The 23,153-nt window shown below is 46.8% G+C and overlaps 1 protein-coding gene across 1 annotated transcript in view; it reads left to right on the top strand.

Moving 5' to 3' along the window:
* Window positions 1-23,153, top strand: part of LOC146007516 (uncharacterized) — a 61,478-nt gene that overhangs the window by 7,355 nt on the left and 30,970 nt on the right. The window contains exons 2-4 of the mRNA XM_083145932.1: window positions 9,753-9,864; window positions 11,571-11,668; window positions 11,762-12,008. Coding sequence (XP_083002058.1) covers window positions 9,774-9,864; window positions 11,571-11,668; window positions 11,762-12,008 — 436 coding nt within the window. The 5' untranslated portion in view covers window positions 9,753-9,773. The remainder of the gene's footprint in view (window positions 1-9,752; window positions 9,865-11,570; window positions 11,669-11,761; window positions 12,009-23,153) is intronic.

Below are 23,153 nucleotides of genomic sequence, written 5' to 3'. Positions count from 1 at the left end.
CTAAAGGAGGCTCCTGACCGTCGTCTTGAGACCACGGTAAAAGCTATTTATACCACGGCAGGGGTCTTACTCAGACCAGCCTTAGCTTCAGCCTGGGTCAGTAAGGCCATGGAGAAATGGGCTGAAGAGCTTGCTTTGGGTTTACAGAGCGGTAGGCCCCGTGAAGAACTGCTACAGCTGGCTCTGTATGTGAAGGATGCAGCTGTCTACACAGGAGAAGCTGCTTCAGATGTAGCTGAGTTGGGTGCAAAGATCTCAGCTTCAGCTGTATTGGCCAGACGTACTATCTGGTTAAGATCTTGGCAGGCAGAGGCCGATATTAAAAAGGCAGTAGAAGCTTTGCCTTATGCGGGAGATATGCTGTTTGGGCCTGAGCTTGACAAGCTCATTGCTCAAGCTACAGGAGGTAAGTCTACCTTCCTTCCTTCGGCCACTCCCCCGCCGAAAAGACAATTTACACCGTCCTTTCGGGCTTTTAGAGGGGGTGCCTCATTTAGAGGACGTGCCAGGGGAGGCTTTTCGTCCTTTCGAGGGCGTAGAGGCAGAGGTGGCAGAGGTGCCACAGCCTCAGTTACCTCTACCCGTCGTGCAGAAACCAAGGTTGCAGACAAACCTGTGGCATGACGGGCTTCCCGCCCATTTGGGGGACCCCAAGGTGGGCGCAAGGTTATCCCTCTTCGAGAACGTCTGGAGGTCTCACTGTCGAGACAGTTGGGTGCTTCAGATTGTGGAACACGGGTACAAACTGGAGTTTGTTCAGGCTCCGCCGAACAGATTTTTTACAACAGGCCTACCTGCTTTAGCAACAACACAAGCAGCTTTGGTCAACTCCATTCAAAGTTTTTTACAAGCAGGGGTCATTATACCTGTCCCCAAAGCTCAGGAAAAGCTGGGTTACTACTCAAGTCTTTTTCTAGTACCGAAGCCGGACGGTTCGGTAAGACCCATTCTCAATCTGAAGCACCTCAACGATTACATCGTGTACCACAGGTTCAAGATGGAATCCATAAGGTCAGTCATTGCAAGCCTGGAGCCAAGGGAGTTTCTCTTATCTCTGGACATAAAGGATGCCTATTTGCATATTCCGATCTGGGAACCACACCATCGGTTCCTCAGGTTTGCTATTCGCAATCAGCATTACCAGTTCAGAGCACTCCCTTTCGGTCTTTCATCAGCTCCAAGAACCTTCACAAAGGTTATGGCTTGCATGATATCAGCCCTTCGGATTCAGGGGATAACGATTGTGCCCTATCTGGACGATCTACTCCTAAAAGCATCCTCACCTCAGAAGCTACAACAGGATGCCCGGACTACCTGCGACTTCCTGGTTCAGAACGGATGGATCCTGAACTTCAAAAAGTCACAGCTGGAACCAACACAAGTGATCTTGTTCCTGGGTCTGTTGTTCGACACTGTCCAGGAAAGGGTTTTTCTGCCATTATCCAAAGTCACAGTTATCCAGCAGAGGGTTCGTCAGGTTTTGACACCTCGCAGAGTATCGGTGCATTTATGCACGAAGCTGTTAGGCCTGATGGTGGCAGCCTTCGAGGCCCTATCTTACGGAAGGTTTCATTCCAGGACCTTCCAAGGCAATCTTCTGGCTCAATGGTCGGGGTCCCATCTTCAGATCCACAAGACCATTGTTCTTTCCAAGGAAGCTCGACTCTCTCTTCAGTGGTGGCTGGATACATCCAACCTTACCAAGGGTCGCTCCTTCCAGTCTCAGGTCTGGACTATGGTGACCACAGATGCCAGCCTTCGGGGTTGGGGTGCGGTCACGCTGGGTCGCACTTTCCAGGGTCTTTGGACCAGCCAGGAAGCCCGGTTACCCATAAACATCTTGGAGTTACGGGCTATCAGGTTGGCACTGGCTCAGGCCCACCCCCTACTTGTCGGCTTGCCGGTAAGGATACAGTCGGACAACATCACGGCAGTATCCTATATCAACCGACAAGGGGGCACCAGAAGCAGGACAGCCATGCGGGAAGTCCGCCCGATTCTGTCCTGGGCAGAGACATACACCACCGGTTTCTCCGCAGTCTTTATTCCAGGAGTGGAAAATTGGGAGGCGGATTACCTCAGCAGGCAGGATCTCCACCCGGGAGAGTGGGGCCTTCATCCGGAGGTTTTCAAACAACTGGTTCAGAAATGGGGGATGCCACAGATAGATCTCATGGCATCCAGACTGAATCACAAACTTCCGCAGTATTGTGCAAGGGCTCAGGATCCAGCGGCTGCGGCAGTGGATGCCCTCTCCATTCCCTGGGACTTCGACCTGGTATATCTCTTCCCTCCTATTCCGTCACTTCAAAAGGTACTCAAACGGATAAAGAGGGGAGCGGCAGAAGTCATCTTGATCGCTCCAGATTGGCCCAGGCGTCCGTGGTACTCCGACCTCAGGGACCTGTTGGTGGAGGAACCTTGGCGCCTGCCGCTGCGAGAAGACCTGCTGCAGCAAGGTCCATTCGTCTACCAAAACTTGCCTCGTCTACGTTTGACGGCATGGCGGTTGAGGCCGAACTTTTGAAGAGAAGAGGTATACCAGGAACGGTCATTCCTACAATGCTTAAAGCAAGGAAGGATGTAACAGCGTCTCACTACCATAGAATATGGAAGTCATACATCCGCTGGTGCGAGGCCAGGAAGGTGCCAAAGGCAATCTTTTCTCTGGCTAGACTTCTTGAATTCCTGCAGGCGGGACTTGCATCAGGTTTGAAGCTTGCTTCTCTCAAGGTTCAGGTTTCAGCCCTCTCAATATTCTTCCATCGCAGGATAGCGCTGATTCCTGAGGTACAAACCTTTTTGAAAGGAGTACTTCAACTTCAACCACCGTTTACTGCTCCTACGGAACCATGGAATCTAGTGGTGGTTCTAGAATTTTTGAAGTCAGATGTTTTTGAGCCATTGGACACCTCGGATCTCAAATTTCTGACTTGGAAGACGGTGATGCTGCTGGCTTTGGCCTCAGCACGTAGGGTTTCTGAATTAGGAGCCCTATCGTGTAAGTCTCCTTTCCTTACTTTTTACAGGGACCGGGCTGAACTACGTACTAGCAGGAATTTCCTACCTAAGGTGGTTTCTGCATTTCATGTAAACCAGCCTATTGTGGTACCGGTTCTTCAGGGTGAAGACGCTTCTCTGGATGTAGTCAGAGCCTTACAGGTCTATGTTAGGCGAACCCAACATCTAAGGAAATCTGACAGCCTTTTTGTGCTCTACGATGCACTTAAGAGGGGTTGGCCTGCGACAAAAAGGACTTTGGCAAGATGGATTTGCTGTACAATTAGGGAAGCCTACTTGTATGCACAAAAGAAAGTACCATCGGGAGTGTCAGCGCACTCCACGATGTCAGTAAGTACTTCTTGGGCCATGGCGAGAGGTGTCTCCTTGACACAAGTGTGCAAAGCGGCTACCTGGTCGGGATCTAGCACGTTTGCAAAGTTTTATCGGTTTGATACCTTCGCCAGTTCGGCTACGGCTTTTAGTAGGGCAGTGTTACAGGAGCCCCAGAGCTCTCCCGCCCGGACTTAAAAGCTTGGGTATGTATCCCCACATGTAATGACTGCAGTGGCTCCTGCTGCATGTAGGTGAAATAAGGAATTTGGTACTTACCGATAATTCCCTTTCACCGAATCAGCAGGAGACACTGCACGCCCACCCAGCACTGGTTCTCCTGCCATGATGTTAGTGTGGTTTGTGTGTGTGAAAGTTACGCTCTTTCTATTGTTGCAATGTTTGTTGCATAATTATTATTATTACATAGGGAACTTTTCAAAAATCCTATGTGTTATGTTTTGTTAGTATGTTCACGTTATGTGCATTGTCTACTAACTCTGTTTATGTTTTAGCTCCGTTCCCTACCGGGCAGGCCCTGGTCTCTCTTCTCCTCTCGGACACAGTTTTTCTAAGACTGGGGTCTGGGCGGGGATAGAGGAGGGAGGAGCCTGCAGCAGTAAAGTTTTCTTAAAGTGCCACTCCTCCAGTACACCTACTCTATCCCCACATGTAATGACTGCAGTGTCTCCTGCTGATTCGGTGAAAGGGAATTATCGGTAAGTACCAAATTCCTTATTTCAAACTCCGCCCGGCCTCTTCCGGCGTGGAATCCCAGCGTGTGGGAATGGTTATCTCCCTGTTACAAGGGGACCCACAGACCTGGGCGTTCGGCCTTCCCGCAGGGTCCGAGGCCCTTACCTCTGTGAATGCGTTTTCTGCCATGGGGTTGCTTTACGACGACCCAGACCGTGCTGCCTCAGCCGAAGCCAACCTAAGGGCACTACGGCAGGGTCAGAGTAATGCAGAGGCTTATTGTACCCAATTCAGGAGGTGGGCCATTGACTCTGGTTGGAATGACCCAGCACTCCGCAGCCAGTTTCGCATTGGTCTATCTGAAACGTTAAAAGATGCATTGGTTCACTACCCTACCCCGACCTCCCTTGATGAAATTATGGAATTGGCCATCAAGGTAGATCGGAGGTTCCGGGAACGCCAGAGGGAAAGGGACTCCGGGATATATCCCTCATCATCACTGGGGGAAACCTCGGAGGTTGCTTGTGACGAACCCATGCAGATTGGGGCTACACGTTTATCTGCCGCAGAAAAGAATCGCAGGAGGCTGAAGGGTCTCTGCCTGTATTGTGGAGGTCAGGGTCACCGTGCAGTTGTCTGTCCGTTGAAGGCGGAAAAAGACAGGGCCTAAGTGGGTTTGGGGAAACTCACTTGGCCTATCTTGTTTTTCTCCCCTAGACTCGATCATTATTCAGGTTTCTGTCACCTGTAATAACTGCACTGTCGCTACCACTGCCTTTGTTGATTGCAGTGCAGCCGGCAATTTTATTGACGGGGGTCTGGTTTGTTCATTGGGGCTCAAACCCATTCCCCTGGTCAATTCCTTGTCGGTTTGTGGCCTGGATGGTCAGCCACTCTCCAACGGCAGTGTTACCGCATGCACCCCTTCTCTTCAGCTTTCGGTGGGGGCTCTTCATTCGGAAGAGATTTCTTTCCTGTTGTTTCACTGTCCGCTCACGCCACTCGTCCTGGGGTTACCATGGCTTAGGAAGCACAATCCCAGTATCGATTGGACCACAGGAGAAATCACACGTTGGGGCTCTTCCTGTTCTGACCATTGTCTCTCTCTTCCTCTTCGTCTTGTTCTTCCCGTTTTTTCTTCCATACCCGTACCCTACAGAGACTTTGCCGATGTGTTTTCTAAAAAGGAAGCAGATACGTTGCCCCCTCACTGTCCCTTTGATTGTGCCATAGACTTAGTTCCCAATGCCAGATTGCCCAAGGGACGCCTATATGCCCTCTCAGCACCTGAATCCCAGGCCATGGATTCATACATAAATGAGAGTCTTGAAAAAGGATTCATTCGTCCTTCTAAATCTCCCGTAGGCGCAGGGGTTTTTTTTGTTGAAAAAAAAAGATGGCTCTTTACGTCCCTGTATAGACTATAGGGCCTTGAACAAAATTACTGTAAAAAATTCCTATCCGTTACCTCTCATCTCTGTTTTATTTGACCAAATCCGGGAGGCGATGGTGTTTTCCAAGATCGATCTCAGAGGAGCATATAACCTCATCAGGATTAGGAAAGGAGATGAGTGGAAGACAGCCTTTAACACACATTCAGGTCACTACGAATATCTTGTGATGCCGTTTGGCTTGGCCAATGCTCCTGCAGTCTTTCAGGATTTTATCAATGAGGTTCTCCGGCCTTACCTGGGGGTATTTGCTGTGGTTTACTTAGACGACATTTTGATTTTTTCCAAGTCACTTCCTGAACATCGGCAACACGTCCGCCTGATCCTTCAGAAGTTGCGTGAGAATCAACTATACGCCAAACTCGAAAAGTGCGAATTCGAAATTGCTCAAGTCTCATTTCTAGGTTATGTCATCTCTCCTAAGGGCTTTTCCATGGACCCCAGCAAGGTTCAGGCCATCATGTCTTGGGCTCGTCCAAACAATCTTAAGGCCATCCAAAGATTCTTAGGATTCTCCAATTATTATCGGAGATTCATCCGTTCTTTTTCTGACATTGTTGCCCCCATTGTAGAATTGACTCGCAAAGGAGCCAATCCAGAAGTTTGGTCCCCACAGGCCATCGAATCCTTTCATAAGTTAAAGAAGGCCTTCTGCTCGGCTCCTGTCTTACATCACCCGGATCCCAGAATTCCTTTCCTTGTGGAGGTTGACGCCTCGGATGTAGGGGCTGGGGCTGTCCTTTCTCAGAAGGACATTCATGATCAAAAAATTCATCCTTGCGCCTTCTTCTCCCGCAAGTTCTCCACAGCCGAAAGGAACTATGATGTCGGGAATCGTGAGTTATTGGCCATTAAGTGGGCGTTCGAGGAGTGGCGTCATTGGCTTGAAGGGGCCAAACACATCATCACTGTGATCACTGACCACAAGAACTTAGCCTACATCGAGTCGGCTAAACGATTAAACCCACGACAAGCCCGGTGGGCGTTGTTCTTTACCAGGTTTCAATTCATCATTACATTCAGACCCGGCCCCAAAAATGTCAAAGCTGATGCGTTATCTCGTAGTTTCCAGACTTGTCAGAGTGCTGGACTTAAAGATACACCCATTGTCCCGTCTTCTGTCATTTTTGCGGGTCTGACTCAGGACTTGGCCTCCCGTGTCCTGGCTTCCCAGCCTTCAGCTCCTCAGGGGACTCCACATAATAGACTGTTTATTCCGAAACATCTCAGAAAATTGGTCCTCAAAGACTTTCATTCCAGTAGGGTCACTGGACACCCCGGCGTTACCAAGACCCTTGAGCACTTGTCCAGAGCGGTCTGGTGGCCCACCATGAAACAGGATGTTGCTCTATTTATCTCTTCTTGTCCGGTCTGTGCTCGACATAAGACTTCCAGGTCATCACCAGTGGGTACACTCCTGCCTTTGTCCATTCCAGAAAGGCCATGGTCCCATATTTCTATGGACTTCATTGTCGACCTTCCTTCTTCTACCCGTTTTACCACCATTTGGGTCACGGTCGACCGCTTTAGCAAGATGGCACATTTTATACCCTTGCGTAAACTTCCCACTGCTAAAGAATTGGCACAGCTCTTTATCTCTCATATTTTCAGACTCCATGGCCTTCCCTTGGATATAGTTTCAGACAGGGGGTCTCAGTTTGTGGCCAGGTTCTGGAGAAGTTTTTGTTCCGGGTTAGGAATACAGGTTAGTCTTTCTTCCGGGTATCACCCACAGTCCAACGGACAGACCGAAAGGGTCAATCAGGCCCTGGAGCAATATTTACGCTGTTTCGTCTCCAAATGTCAGAGCAATTGGGCTGAGCTGGTACCTTTGGCGAAATTTGCTTATAACAACTCTTATCATGTGGCCTCCAAGAGCTCGCCTTTCTTATGTAATTTCGGGTTCCATCCCAAGTGCAACTCCTTCTTTGTTCCCAGGGATTCCTCTCGGTCGCCCTTCTCCACAGTGTCCTTCCTTAGGAAGTCATGGCAAAAGGTTCATTTAGCTCTGAGGCAGTCTTCTGCACGTTCTAAAAATTTTTTTGACAAGCATAGGAGACCATGTTTATTCCGAGTGGGGCAAAAGGTGTGGTTGTCAACTCGCCACATCAAGCTTCGCCAGAGATGCCCAAAATTAGGACCCAGGTTCATCGGTCCATTTCTGATCACGGCTCAAGTCAATCCGGTGGCATTTAGGTTGCAGCTCCCTAGAGCACTGCGAATCAATAATGTCTTTCATTGTTCTCTTCTTAAACCAGCCTCGATGGCTCCCCAATCAGGGCCTGCTCCGAACCGCAAACCAGTCCTCATTCAAGGGCACAAAGAATTCTTAGTAGAGCAGATATTGGATTCCAAGGTCGTTCGGGGTCAACTTAAATTTTTGGTCCATTGGAAAGGGTTCGGAGAAGAGGAGAGGTCTTGAGTGCCTGAGCGATTGTTACATGCACCCAGGCTCAAAGCAGAGTTCTTTAAGACCTTCCCGTTCAAACCCGGGTCTAAGGGTTCGGTGACCCCTCCTCAAGGGGGGGGTACTGTTAGGAGCTGCACGGGCAGCGCCTCCGCTCGCCCGGCAGTCTCCTCTAAAGTTCACCCGGCGGTTGCCGGGTTACCTCGACGCCGTTGCGTCATCAGCCGGGAGCCTCCGGCAGACGATGACGGGCGTCAGGCTGCCGGCGTACAACCCCTTCCTCCCCTGCCGCAGCGGTTGCCAAGGCGACGGGGACGCCTGGCGGCCGCAGGGAAGAAGGGGTGTGCATGACGCCGCACGCAGCGTCAGGGTTAGTGCTTGGCGCGCTATTTAAACTGGATTGCCGGGGCACTCAGACGCCGGCTATAGCTCTTGATTGGCGTCCAGAGTGTTTCCGGTTCCAGGCTCCTGTTCTACACTTGGCTCCTGTTTCCAGTACCTGTTCCTGGCTGCCTCCAGGATCCTTGCCCGTGTCTGACTACTGATATCTTGATTTTCAGATAAGTTGGGAGATTCCCTCTCCTTGTCTCCCTACTTCTCATTTATTTATTGTGTCAGCATATTGTGTATTGTTACACCCGTCAGCAGTTCTTATTGTGTCAGCATATTGTGTATTGTTACACCCGTCAGCAGTTCTTATTGTGTCAACATATTGTGTATTGTTACACCCGTCAGCAGTTCTTATTGTGTCAGCATATAGTGTATTGTTACGCCGTCAGCAGTTCTTATTGTGTCAGCATACTGTGTATTGTTACACCTGTTAAGCATTTGGGTACAGCTCGTGTATTGTGATACCGGTCAGCTTGGCTACGGTACATTGCCTTACCCGTTGCCAACAGCGTTTGCACAGCAGGTTCCAGCCTAGACTGCTATCCACTGGCACCCCTCTCCGTAGGGCAGGGTGGTTCTCGCCTCCTTGGTTGTTAGGTAGATTTCCCCTTGTTTACCCCTGGCCTTGGCGGCTGCGTTGTCACTAGTAAGACCAGGTGGCATCGGGGTGGGAGCCTGACTAACGGGCTCCCACGAACGCGGCTATTATTGGTGAAGGTTAGCTTAGCACGCATCCGCCAACTCCAAGGGGTGACAACGGAGTTAGGGTAGGCGAGATCTCTCTGTTCCTAACAATTCTTCAAATATTGGAAGGGACCGCAACTGCTGTTCACATGACCTTTCGTATTTGGAGAGCCGACCATCTACCATATTGACCCTATTGAGTGCCGCCAGAGTATGCATGCTTGTATGGTATACTGCCTCCTAACCACGGAAGGCACCAAGAACGTTAATTGACTATGCAGAGAGTGCCGGAGTGACCACTATATATATATATATATATATATATATATATATATATATATATATATATATATATATATATATATATATATATATATATATATATAATTTATAGGGCACAAAATCAATGAAGCTATTTGAAAGGTGGTGGTGAATCTGCTCAGTGAGGTATAGAGAAATGTGTGAGGGCTTCAGATGAGGCAGTGTCTGATTTGTGTGTGCCATATTTCTGCTATTGCCAGAGGGGTGAGGTTGTTTAAGAGGAAGAAAACCGAGATGGAGGCTAGTTAGTTACAGGGTCTGCATTCCCACCTGCTCAATGAACGGATCTGTAACGCTATGGGAGAAGGGTGATGTGTTTGTGTTTGCTGGATTTCTATTGTATTCGGAATTAGATATTTATCTAAGGATGGGGGAGATAAACCGCCAACTAATGGGAGGCAAAGGCACAAGAGAATAACATTTAAAACCTAGTAATTGGAAGATGTGTGTTGTTTCTTTTTTTTAATTAGGGAGAAGATCTGAATGATATTATGTGGGAAGATACAGAGGGAAAAGAAGAGACATATGTGATGGATGACCAGCAGTGTAAAAAGGATAAAATCCCTACAGGTACCAGCACAGGTGAGAAATAACTTATTCTCCTTGTCACAACAGCAGCCTCTTATCCTGCACCCTCCTCTGTCAGTACAGACTAATGAGGGGAATGAATCTGCCTATTGGGAGAGTCAGGAGCCATCAGCCCCTATTATACCATCGCTCTCCCCTTCCCATCATGTCACTGTGTGTTACCAGCACAGAGATCTGACCAGTCCCGTCCCCCCCCACCCACACACACACACACACACACACACACACACACACACACACTCTCACTCACTCTCTCTCTCTCTCTCTCTCTCTCTCTCTCTCTCTCTCTCTCTCTCTCTCTCTCTCTCTCTCTCTCTCTCTCTGGTGTATCACATACATCAGGAGCCATCAGCCCCTATTATACTCCTGCTCTCCCCTCAATACATCAGGAGCCACCAGCCCCTATTATACTCCTGCTCTCCCCTCACATCATGTCACTGTGTGTTACCAGCCCAGAGATCTGACCAGTCTCCTCCCCACACTCTCTGGTGTATCTTATACATCAGTAGCCATCAGCCCCTATTATACTTCTGCTCTCCCCTCACATCATGTCACTGTGTGTTACCAGCCCAGAGATCTGACCTGTCTCCTCCCCACACTCTCTGGTGTATCTCATACATCAGCAGCCATCAGCCCCTATTATACTACTGCTCTCCACTCACATCATGTCACTGTGTGTTACCAGCCCAGAGATCTGACCTGTCTCCTCCCCACACTCTCTGGTGTATCTCATACATCAGCAGCCATCAGCCCCTATTATACTCCTGCTCTCCCCTCACATCATGTCACTGTGTGTTACCAGACCAGAGATCTGACCAGTCTCCTCCCCACACTCTCTGGTGTATCTCATACATCAGCAGCCATCAGCCCCTATTATACTCCTGCTCTCCCCTCACATCATGTCACTGTGTGTTACCAGCCCAGAGATCTGACCTGTCTCCTCCCCACACTCTCTGGTGTATCTCATACATCAGGAGCCATCAGCCCCTATTATACTCCTGCTCTCCCCTCACATCATGTCACTGTGTGTTACCAGCCCAGAGATCTGACCAGTCTCCTCCCCACACTCTCTGGTGTATCTCATACATCAGCAGCCATCAGCCCCTATTATACTCCTGCTCTCCCCTCACATCATGTCACTGTGTGTTACCAGACCAGAGATCTGACCAGTCTCCTCCCCACACTCTCTGATGTATCTCATACATCAGGAGACATCAGCCCCTATTATACTCCTGCTCTCCCCCTCACATCATGTCACTGTGTGTTACCAGCCCAGAGATCTGACCAGTCTCCTCCCCACACTCTCTGGTGTAACTCATACATCAGCAGCCATCAGCCCCTATTATACTAGATTTTATTATTTTATTTTATATAATTGTATGTCTAATGGGTGCAGACAATTACAATGAAGAATGTGTAGTTATGGAAAGATATATATATATATATATATATATATATTGTTTTTATTATTATTACGTTTCTGATTTAAACATCTCTGATTCAGTGTCATCACATGTGACAGCAGCGCTCTGTGACAGGGTTATTGCATTCTGTCACTTGTTGGTGTTTTACAGCTGTCAGGAGAGGATTGGTTGGTAGTTTATCTCTCTCCAGTTTATCCCTATCCAAGGCTTAGTACATCTGCCCCATTATGTGATAATTACATATATACTGTGTCAGTCACTGTGTGTCTCCTACAGGTGGGCCCAGTAACAGAGATACCCCAGAGAGATGCCCCCGTCCTCTGTATTCCCAGCACAGTACAGAGGAGACTGACAGAACCCCACAGGAGGATCAGGTAGGTGGGATTTACCAAAGTGAGTTCTCACTACATGATCTGTAGAGAAGCGGTGTGTGTCTCATTCACTAATGTTTTACTGTTGTTATTTAGGGTGAAGGCCTTATTGATACAGAGGGAGAAGATACAGAGGGAGAAGAGACTGATGTGACTGATAGTAGGGCAGAAGATACAGAGGGAGAAGAGACAGATGTGACTGATAGTAAGGCAGAAGATACAGAGGGAGAAGAGACGGATGTGACTGATTCTAATGTAGAAGATTCAGAAGGAGAAGAACAGATGGATTTGAGGGGTGACCAGCAGTGTAAGGAGGAGGAAATCTCTACAGATTCCAGCACAGGTGAGTAATAATCACTTTTTACAGAGAGTCGCATATTCTCCCTGTTCTGTCACTACAGCAGCCTCTTATCCTACACCCTCTACTCTCAGTACAGACTAATGAAGGGAATATATCTGCCCAGTGGGGGAGTCGGGAGCCATCAGCCGCTGTTATTGTCCTCTTTTCCTCCGCACATTAGATCATTGTCTGATACCAACCCAGAGATCTGACCAATCCCCCCATGTTCTCCAGTGACTCCCCTACATCATCAGTAGATGGTATAGGAATAATAGCAGTATAGGCAGTATAGAGAGTGGAAGTCTTCTTGAGTGGGACAATGTAATGGCAGATCATATTAATAATTATTTCTGCTCAGTATTCACTGCTGAAAGAGAGGGGAAGGGGCCACAAGTAAGTTGCAAGTATAGTCAGAAAACTGAGGGAGAAACAAGTATATTTACAGAGGAGAAAGTCCTCAAAGAACTCTCAAAACTGAAAGTGGATAAATCAATGGGGCCAGATGGGATACATCCAAGGATACTAAAATAGCTTAAAGGGGAGCTGATAAAACCAATAACAGAATTATTTAACCAGTCACTAGCTACTGGAGTAATCCCAGTGGACGGGAAAACAGCGAACGTAGTCCCACTGCACAAAAGTGGAAGCAAGGAAGAGGTAAGCAATTATCGACCAGTGAGCCTTACATCAGTAGTCGGAAAATTGATAGAAACACTCCTAAAACAAATATCTCAAAACCAGCAATTTACAGGATCCGAAACAGCATGGGTTTACTGGGGAAGATCATGTCAAACAAATCTTATTGACTTTTTTGACTGGGTGACTAAAGTAATAGATCAAGGTGGGGCTGTAGATGTAGTTTATCTAGACTTTAGTAAGGCTTTTGACAATGTCCCACATCACAGACTGATAAATAAACTTGAAAGCTTGGGATTGGATTCTAAGATAGTTTAATGGATAAGGGTGTAGTTGCAGGACAGAAAACAGAGAATTGTAGTAAACGGAGTACAGTCAAAGGAGGGAAAGGTTACAAGTGGAGTACCCCAGGGATCTGTACTTGGACCGGTGCTTTTTAATATCTTTATTGGTGATATTGCAAATGGAATTGAGGGATAAAATGTGCCTTTTTGCAGATGACACAAAGGTATGCAACAGGGTGGACACACCAGGAGGGTTAAAACAAATGTTTGATGATCTAGGTAAATTAGAGGAATTGTCAAGAGCATGGCAACTACAGTTTAATGCCAAAAAATGCCAAATAATGCACTTGGGTTGCAAAAATCCAAAGACTAAATATAGTATAAATTGCACTATAATGGAAACTACTGAGGAAGAGAGGGATCTAGGTGTCACTATTTCAAGGGACTTAAAGGCAGGTAAGCAATGTAACAAAGCAATGAAGAATGCAAGTCAGATGCTTGGTTGCATAGGGAGAGGTATCAGCAGTAGAAAGAAATAAATAATAATGCCACTGTATAGGTCATTGGTACGACCTCATCTAGATTACTGTGTTCAGTTCTGGAGGCCATATCACCAGAAGGATATAAATACATTAGAGACTGTACAAAGAAGGGCAACTAAAATGGTGCATGGCCTACATCACAAAACGTACCAGGAAAGACTAAAATATCTTAATATGTATACTTTGGAGAAGAGAAGGGAAAGGGGGGACATGATAGAAACTTTCAAATATATCTAGGGTTTTAACAAGGTACAGGTGGGAGACATTCTTAACAGGAAGAGGAGCAGCAGAACACGAGGACATGTACTGACACTAGAGAGGAAGATTCAGGGGAAATGTGAGGAAGAATTACTTCACAGAAATAGTAGTAGATAAGTGGAATAGCCTCCCATCAGAGGTGGTAGAGGCAAATACAGTAGTACAATTTAAACATGCTTGGGATAGGCATATTGATATCCTTACAAAAAAATAAGGATCAAATATGGTTTGAGGTAACGGGTTTAAAAAAGGGGCAGACTAGATGGGCCAAGTGGTTCTTCTCTGCCGTCAAATTCTATGTTTCTAGGCATATGCTACAATACTAAAGTATAATAGCAGGTGACCCCACACACACCCCAAGATCACACACCTCACAACACACACACACCTATAACTGCACATCCTGCATTACACAATATCTCCCCTCAATCTCTGTCCTCTTACCATAATCATCATTGTCTATTTATAGGGTGCCACAAATTCTGTACCGCTGTGCAATCATCATACAGATATAATATCCCCGGTTACAGTATGTATAGGGTGCCACAGATTCTGTGCTGCTGGGGGTCATCATACAGATATAATATCCCCGGTTACAGTATGTATAGGGTGCCACAGATTCTGTGCTGCCGGGCGGTCATCATACAGATATAATATCCCTGGTTACAGTATGTATAGGGTGCCGCAGATTCTGTGCTGCCGGGCGGTCATCATACAGATATAATATCCCCGGTTACAGTATGTATAGGGTGCCACAGATTCTGTGCTGCCGGGCGGTCATCATACAGATATAATATCCCCGGTTACAGTATGTATAGGGTGCCACAGATTCTGTGCTGCTGGGCGGTCATCATACAGATATAATGTCCATGGTTACAGTATGTATAGGGTGCCACAGATTCTGTGCTGCCGGGCGGTCATCATACAGATATAATATCCCTGGTTACAGCATGTATAGGGTGCCACAGATTCTGTGCTGCTGGGCGGTCATCCTACAGATATAATATCCCTGGTTACAGTATGTATAGGGTGCCACAGATTCTGTGCTGCTGGGCGGTCATCATACAGATATAATATCCCTGGTTACAGTATGTATAGGGTGCCGCAGATTCTGTGCTGCTGGGCGGTCATCATACAGATATAATATCCCTGATTACAGTATGTATAGGGTGCCACAGGTTCTGTGCTGCTGGGCGGTCATCATACAGATATAATATCCCTGGTTATAGTATGTATAGGGTGCCACAGATTCTGTGCTGCCGGGCGGTCATCATACAGATATAATATCCCTGGTTATAGTATGTATAGGGTGCCACAGATTCTGTGCTGCTGGGAGATCATCATACAGATATAATATCCCTGGTTACAGTATGTATAGGGTGCCACAGATTCTGTGCTGCTGGGTGGTCATCGTACATATATAATATCCCTGGTTACAGTATGTATAGGGTGCCACAGATTCTGTGCTGCTGGGCGGTCATCATACAGATATAATATCCCTGGTTACAGTATGTATAGGGTGCCACAGATTCTGTGCTGCTGGGCGGTCATCGTACAGATATAATATCCCTGGTAACAGTATGTATAGGGTGCCACAGATTCTGTGCTGCTGGGAGGTCATCGTACAGATATAATATCCCTGGTTACAGTATGTATAGGGTGCCACAGATTCTGTGCTGCTGGGCGGTCATCATACAGATATATTATCCATGGTTACAGTATGTATAGGGTGCCACAGATTCTGTGCTGCCGGGCGGTCATCATACAGATATAATATCCCTGGTTATAGTATGTATAGGATACCACAGATTCTGTGCCGCTGGGCGGTCATCATACAGATATAATATCCCTGGTTACAGTATGTATAGGATACCACAGATTCTGTGCCGCTGGGCGGTCATCATACAGATATAATATCCCTGGTTACAGTATGTATAGGGTGCCACAAATTCTGTACCGCTGTGCAATCATACAGATATAATATCCCTGGTTACAGTATGTATAGGGGGCCACAGATTCTGTGCTGCTGGGCGGTTATCATACAGATATAATATCCCTGGTTACAGTATGTATAGGGTGTCACGGATATCTGTGCTGCCGGGTGGTCATCCTACAGATATAATATCCCTGGTTACAGTATGTATAGGGTGCCACAGATTCTGTGCTGCTGGGCGGTCATCATACAGATATATATCCCTGGTTACAGTATGTATAGGGTGCCACAGATTCCGTGCCGCTGGGCGGTCATCATACAGATATATATCCCTGGTTACAGTATGTATAGGGTGCCGCAGATTCTGTGCTGCTGGGCGGTCATCATACAAATATAATATCCCTGGTTACAGTATGTATAGGGTGCCACAGATTCTGTGCCGCTGGGCGGTCATCATACAGATATAATATCCCTGGTTACATTATGTATAGGGTGCCACAGATTCTGTGCTGCTGGGCGGTCATCATACAGATATATTATCCATGGTTACAGTTATATAGGGGGCCACAGATTCTGTGCTGCTGGGCGGTCATCATACAGATATAATATCCCTGGTTACAGTATGTATAGGGGGCCACAGATTCTGTACCGCTGTGCAATCATACAGATATAATATCCCTGGTTTCAATATGTAAAGGGGGCCACAGATTCTGTGCTGCTAGGTGGTCATCATACAGATATAATATCCCTGGTTACAGTATGTATATGGGGCCACAGATTCTGTGCTGCTGGGCGGTTATCATACAGATATAATATCCCCGGTTACAGTATGTATAGGGTGCCGCAGATTCTGTGCTGCTGGATGGTCATCATACAGATATAATATCCCTGGTTACAGTATGTATAGGGGGCCACAGATTCTGTGCTGCTGGGCGGTCATCGTACATATATAATATCCCTGGTTACAGTATGTATAGGGTTCCACAGATTCTGTGCTGCCGGGCGGTCATCATACAGATATAATATCCCTGGTTACAGTATGTATGGGGTGCCACAGATTCTGTGCTGCTGGGCGGTCATCATACAGATATAATATCCCTGGTTACAGTATGTATAGGGGGCCGCAGATTCTGTGCTGCTGGGCGGTCATCACACAGATATAATATCCCTGGTTACAGTATGTATAGGGTGCCACAGGTTCTGTGCTGCTGGGTGGTCATCATACAGATATAATATCCCCGGTTACAGTATGTATAGGGTGCCACAGATTCTGTGCTGCTGGGCGGTCATCATACAGATATAATATCCCTGGTTACAGTATGTATAGGGTGCCACAGATTCTGTGCTGCTGGGCGGTCATCATACAGATATAATATCCCTGGTTACAGTATGTATAGGGTGCCACAGATTCTGTGCTGCTGGGCGGTCATCCTACAGATATAATATCCCTGGTTACAGTATGTATAGGGTGCCACAGATTCTGTGCTGCCGGGCGGTCATCATACAGATATAATATCCCTGGTTACAGTATGTATAGGGTGCCACAGATTCTGTGCTGCTGGGCGGTCATCATACAGATATAATATCCCTGGTTACAGTATGTATAGGGTGCCACAGATTCTGTGCTGCTGGGCGGTCATCCTACAGATATAATATCCCTGGTTACAGTATGTATAGGATACCACAGATTCTGTGCCGCTGGGCGGTCATCATACAGATATAATATCCCTGGTTACAGTATGTATAGGGTGCCACAGATTCTGTGCTGCTGGGCGGTCATCATACAGATATATTATCCATGGTTACAGTTATATAGGGGCCACAGATTCTGTGCTGCTGGGCGGTCATCATACAGATATAATATCCCTGGTTACAGTATGTATAGGGGGCCACAGATTCTGTGCTGCTGGGCGGTCATCATACAGATATAATATCCCTGGGTACAGTATGTATAGGATACCACAGATTCTGTGCCGCTGGGCGGTCATCATACAGATATAATATCCCTGGTTACAGTATGTATAGGGTGCCACAGATTCTGTGCTGCTGGGCGGTCATCATACAGATATAATATCCCTGGTTACAGTATGTATAGGGTGCCACAGATTCTGTGCTGCTGGGCGGTCATCATACAGATATAATATCCCTGGTTATAGTATGTATAGGGTGCCACAGGTTCTGTGCTGCTGAGCTGTCATCATACAGATATATTATCCATGGTTACAGTATATATAGGGGGCCACAGATTCTGTGCTGCTGGGTGGTCATCATACAGATATAATATACCCGGTTACAGTATGTATAGGGTGCCACAGATTCTGTGCTGCTGGGTGGTCATCATACAGATATAATATCCCCGGTTACAGTATGTATAGGGTGCCACAGATTCTGTGCTGCTGGGCGGTCATCATACAGATATAATATCCCTGGTTACAGTATGTATAGGGTGCCATAGATTCTGTGCTGCTGGGCGGTCATCCTACAGATATAATATCCCTGGTTACAGTATGTATAGGGTTCCACAGATTCTGTGCTGCTGGTTCTCATACAGATATATTATCCATGTTTACAGTATGTATAGGGTGCCACAGATTCTGTGCTGCCGGGCGGTCATCATACAGATATATATCCCTGGTTACAGTATGTATAGGGTGCCACAGATTCTGTGCTGCTGGGCGGTCATCATACAGATATAATATCCCTGGTTACAGTATGTACATGGTGCCACAGATTCTGTGCTGCTGGGCGGTCATCATACAGATATAATATCCCGGGTTACAGTATGTATAGGGTGCCACAGATCCTGTGCTGCTGGGCGGTCATCATACAGATATAATATCCCTGGTTACAGTATGTATAGGGGGCCACAGATTCTGTGCTGCTGGGCGGTCATCATACAGATATAATATCCCTGGTTACAGTATGTATAGGGTGCCACAGATTCTGTGCTGCTGGGCGGTCATCGTACATATATAATATCCCTGGTTACAGTATGTATAGGGTGCCACAAATTCTGTACCGCTGTGCAATCATCATACAGATCTAATATCCCTGGTTACAATATGTATAGGGGGCCACAGATTCTGTGCTGCTAGGTGGTCATCATACAGATATAATATCCCTGGTTACAGTATGTATAGGATTCCACAGATTCTGTGCTGCTGGGCGGTCATCATACAGATATGGTATCCCTGGTTACAGTATGTATAGGGGGCCACAGATTCTGTGCTGCTGGGCGGTCATCATACAGATATAATATCCCTGGTTACAGTATGTATAGGGTGCCACAGATTCTGTGCTGCTGGGCGGTCATCATACAGATATAATATCCCTGGTTACAGTATGTATAGGGTGCCACAGATTCTGTGCTGCTGGGCGGTCATCATACAGATATAATATCCCTGGTTACAGTATGTATAGGGTGCCACAGATTCTGTGCTGCTGGGCGGTCATCATACAGATATAATATCCCCGGTTACAGTATGTATAGGGTGCCACAGATTCTGTGCTGCTGGGAGATCATCATACAGATATAATATCCCTGCTTACAGTATGTATAGGGTGCCACAGATTCTGTGCTGCTGGGCGGTCATCATACAGATATAATATCCCTGGTTACAGTATGTATAGGGTGCCACAGATTCTGTGCTGCTGGCCGGTCAGCATACAGATATAATATCCCGGTTACAGTATGTATAGGTTGCCACAGATTCTGTGCCACTTGGCGGTCATCATACAGATATAATATCCCTGGTTGCAGTATGTATAGGGTTCCACAGATCCTGTGCTGCTGGGCGGTCATCATACAGATATAATATCCCTGGTTACAGTATGTATAGGGTGCAGAAGATTCTGTGCTGCTGGGCGGTCATCATACAGATATAATATCCCTGGTTAGAGTATGTATAGGGTGCCACAGATTCTGTGCTGATAGGCGGTCATCATACAGATATAATATCCCTGGTTAGAGTATGTATAGGGTGCCACAGATTCTGTGCTGCTGGGAGGTCATCATACAGATATAATATCCACGGTTACAGTATGTATAGGGTGCCACAGATTCTGTGCTGCCGGGCGGTCATCATACAGATATAATATCCATGGTTACAGTATGTATAGGGTGCCACAGATTCTGTGCTGCTGGGCGGTCATCATACAGATATAATATCCCTGGTTACAGTATGTATAGGGTGCCACAGATTCTGTGCTGCCGGGCAGTCATCATACAGATATAATAGCCCTGGTTACAGTATGTATAGGGTGCAGAAGATTCTGTGCTGCTGGGCGGTCATCATACAGATATAATATCCCCGGTTACAGTATGTATAGGGTGCCACAGATTCTGTGCTGCCGGGCGGTCATCATACAGATATATTATCCATGGTTACAGTATGTATAGGGTGCCACAGATTCTGCGCCACTGGGCAGTCATCATACAGATATAATATCCCTGGTTACAGTATGTATAGGGTGCAGAAGATTCTGTGCTGCTGGGCGGTCATCATACAGATATAATATCCCCGGTTACAGTATGTATAGGGTGCCACAGATTCTGTGCTGCCGGGCGGTCATCATACAGATATAATATCCCCGGTTACAGTATGTATAGGGTGCCACAGATTCTGTGCTGCCGGGCGGTCATCATACAGATATAATAGCCCTGGTTACAGTTTGTATAGGGTGCAGAAGATTCTGTGCTGCTGGGCGGTCATCATGCAGATATATTATCCCTGGTTACAGTATGTATAAATATAACCAAGATTTAGCAGATAAGTGAATACAGTTTTGCAATGTAAGAGACAAAAGAGGCTTCCAGTCCTGTGACGCTGGCTGGGCAATGTGGTTGGCTACTATGTAGGCTAATGGACTTTTGGTCTTTGCCAGGGACTCACACAATGGGGTTTGGGCTTCGAGTAAACCGATGTGCGAGTCTTTGACTGTCTTTGACTGTGGTCCAAGGTACGGGTAAGTGGGTATGAAGGAATTGTGGGCAGAGACTGGTCATGGGGCATATTATAGCGTTGTTATTGGGAATGGGTCACAACCAGATGGACAGTACAATACTAGGGGACAGCCAGAATCCGGTCAGAGCATAGCCAGAGGTCACACTGGGAAGTCACTAAGAGTAGTATCATAGGGAAACCTGGAACGTGTGAGGCGAGGCCACTGCTGAGTGGGAGTGAGTGTGCGAGGCAGCAGCTTCCCGGTGTCTTCTGTGTATGAGCTGACGGGCATGTGGCGGTGTGGCTAACAGGATCTCAGATGTAGCTGCTGACAGGGATCTCCTGGACCGCTGGGCTCCCGCCGATGCATAGCAGCTGTGGAGCTGTAGCGAGGCCCGTGTCATCCGGGCAGAAAGGGTGAATGCCGGCAGTGGGGGGTGAGTTGGGTGGCCTAGTGCTCCCACGAGTGGAGGCTGGTGAATGTGCTGGACAATATAAAGATTGGCCTGTCCTGTGCTGTGTCCTCCAGTCGGAGGTGATGAATGGTGGAGCGTCCTAAAATAAAATAACATTTAAAAAAAAAAGTGGGGTGTCAATAAAAAATACCCTGCTAAATGATGACACCGACTGCTTGTAAGGTGCAGGATGCGATCAAGTTTTTGAACATCATTATATATTTTGACCCTTCTGTCCTTTATATTGGACTGTTCTTTGGGCGACACCATATGTCAATCAGTTTACCCAGTGTTGCTCGCTGCATGTACTGGGCCCACATTCACCTATGTAATATGGTGCATTAATGTATATGTCAGAACTGTGTTAAACACCGTTTGGGACAGCTTGGCCGAAATACCCTGTTGGTGGTTCCCCTGATTCAACGTATAGACCCAGTTGGGTTAAAAACGACATTACACCTTTTCTGGGTACAGATTTTATATATCAATTTATTGCGTTAATTCCTGTGTGCACAGAACTCTGGTCAGTGTCATGGGTAAAACGGGTAATACAGCGGCGGCTACACACCTGGAGAGAGATGCCAGATCTCAAACAGGAAACACCTCACAATCCGTACTCGCCACCCCACAAACCACTCCCTCGAAAGGGCCTAACCCCACTACCACTTCTGATATTACTTTGCAACAGATTCTGGAAGCTATCTGCAACAGTGAACAGCGGTTGACCGAAAAAATTAATGAGGGACAGCCCTGATACAGGGCGTAAAAGATAGGATGAAGGAGGCTGAAAGTTGGGTCTCCAGGTTAGAAGACAGGGGAAAAAAAAAATAAAGTTAAGTGGATGAGATGGCGGCACAAATTCTTGATATCAACTACAAATTGTCAGATGTTGAAGGCAGATGACGTAGAATCAACATAAGGCTTGTGGGGCTTCCGGAGAGACCAGTAGGGAACGATGCCTCAAAGTTTGTGGAGCAGCTGCTTTGTGATAACTATACGGCTACACCTTTTCTGGTCAATTTGCAGTTGAAAGGGCACACAGAGTACCAGCTAGGCCATCTCCACCAGGAGCCCCTCCCCGCACCATGATTATTAAAATGCTTAATTATCTAGACCGGGATACAATTCTGTGACTGGTCAGTTGGATTAGAAAGGGGCTAAAGTGTCAGCTTTCCCAGACTTTTCCTCTGGAAGTGCAGAGTTAAATTTGCTGAGATTAAGAAGAGATTTCAGGGAACTTGATTTGAAATACTTTGTTGTATCCTGCAAAATTGAAAATGATTGTGGATGGTGAATCTATATTCTTTCCTACTCCGAAAGAAGCAGGAGATCCTTGATGGCTAACCTTGACACTCCAGCTGTTGGTCGACTACACATCCCAGCATGCTCTGCTTCAGTTTTGCTACTTGGCCATGCTAAATCTGATGCAGAGCATGCTGGGATGTGTAGTTCAACAACAGCTGGAGTGTCAAGGTTAGCCATCAAGGCGTTAGATAGAAGGCACCAGTTAAGAGTCAATTGGCTCCTTAAATAATCAGTAATTAGTATTTGTGTCATGCCAGGGGGCCTATAACTGCCTTTCTTTGTTAGGTGGCCTCGGGGTTATAGCCTCTAATTGTTAGTTAGGTAGGTTTTAGTGTATTTGTTAAAAGTGTTTTTGTGTTTTTTTGGGGGGGTATATGTATTATGTTTTATGTGATATTGTTAAAGAGGGCAGTGAGGCGCCTGATTTGTTGTTGCCACTGTGAGGTAGTGTTGGGAGCGCGGCGCATATGATAAATTGTGTATACATGTAGCAAATGGTTCGCATGCTAACATGGAATGTCGGTGGTATTAGCGACCAGATACAAAGTTTGCTTGTCATGCGGCAGATTAGACACTATGGACCGGATATAGGGCCTTATTCAGATCTGAGAATGGGCAAAACCATGTGCACTGCAGGTGGGGCAGATGTAACAGGTGCAGAGAGAGTTATATTTGGGTGGGGTGTGCTGAGACTGAAATCTAAATTGCAGTGTAAAAATAATGCAGCCAGTATTTACCCTGCACAGAAACAAAATAACTCGCACAAATTTAACTCTCTCTGCAAATGTTACA

This window comes from Crinia signifera, chromosome 6, assembly GCF_055691185.1.
Source record: "Crinia signifera chromosome 6, ASM5569118v1, whole genome shotgun sequence".
Classification (NCBI taxonomy): Eukaryota; Metazoa; Chordata; class Amphibia; order Anura; family Myobatrachidae; genus Crinia; species Crinia signifera.
The sequence above is the reverse complement of the archived record's forward strand: the minus strand, read 5'-3'. Positions and strand labels throughout refer to the sequence as shown.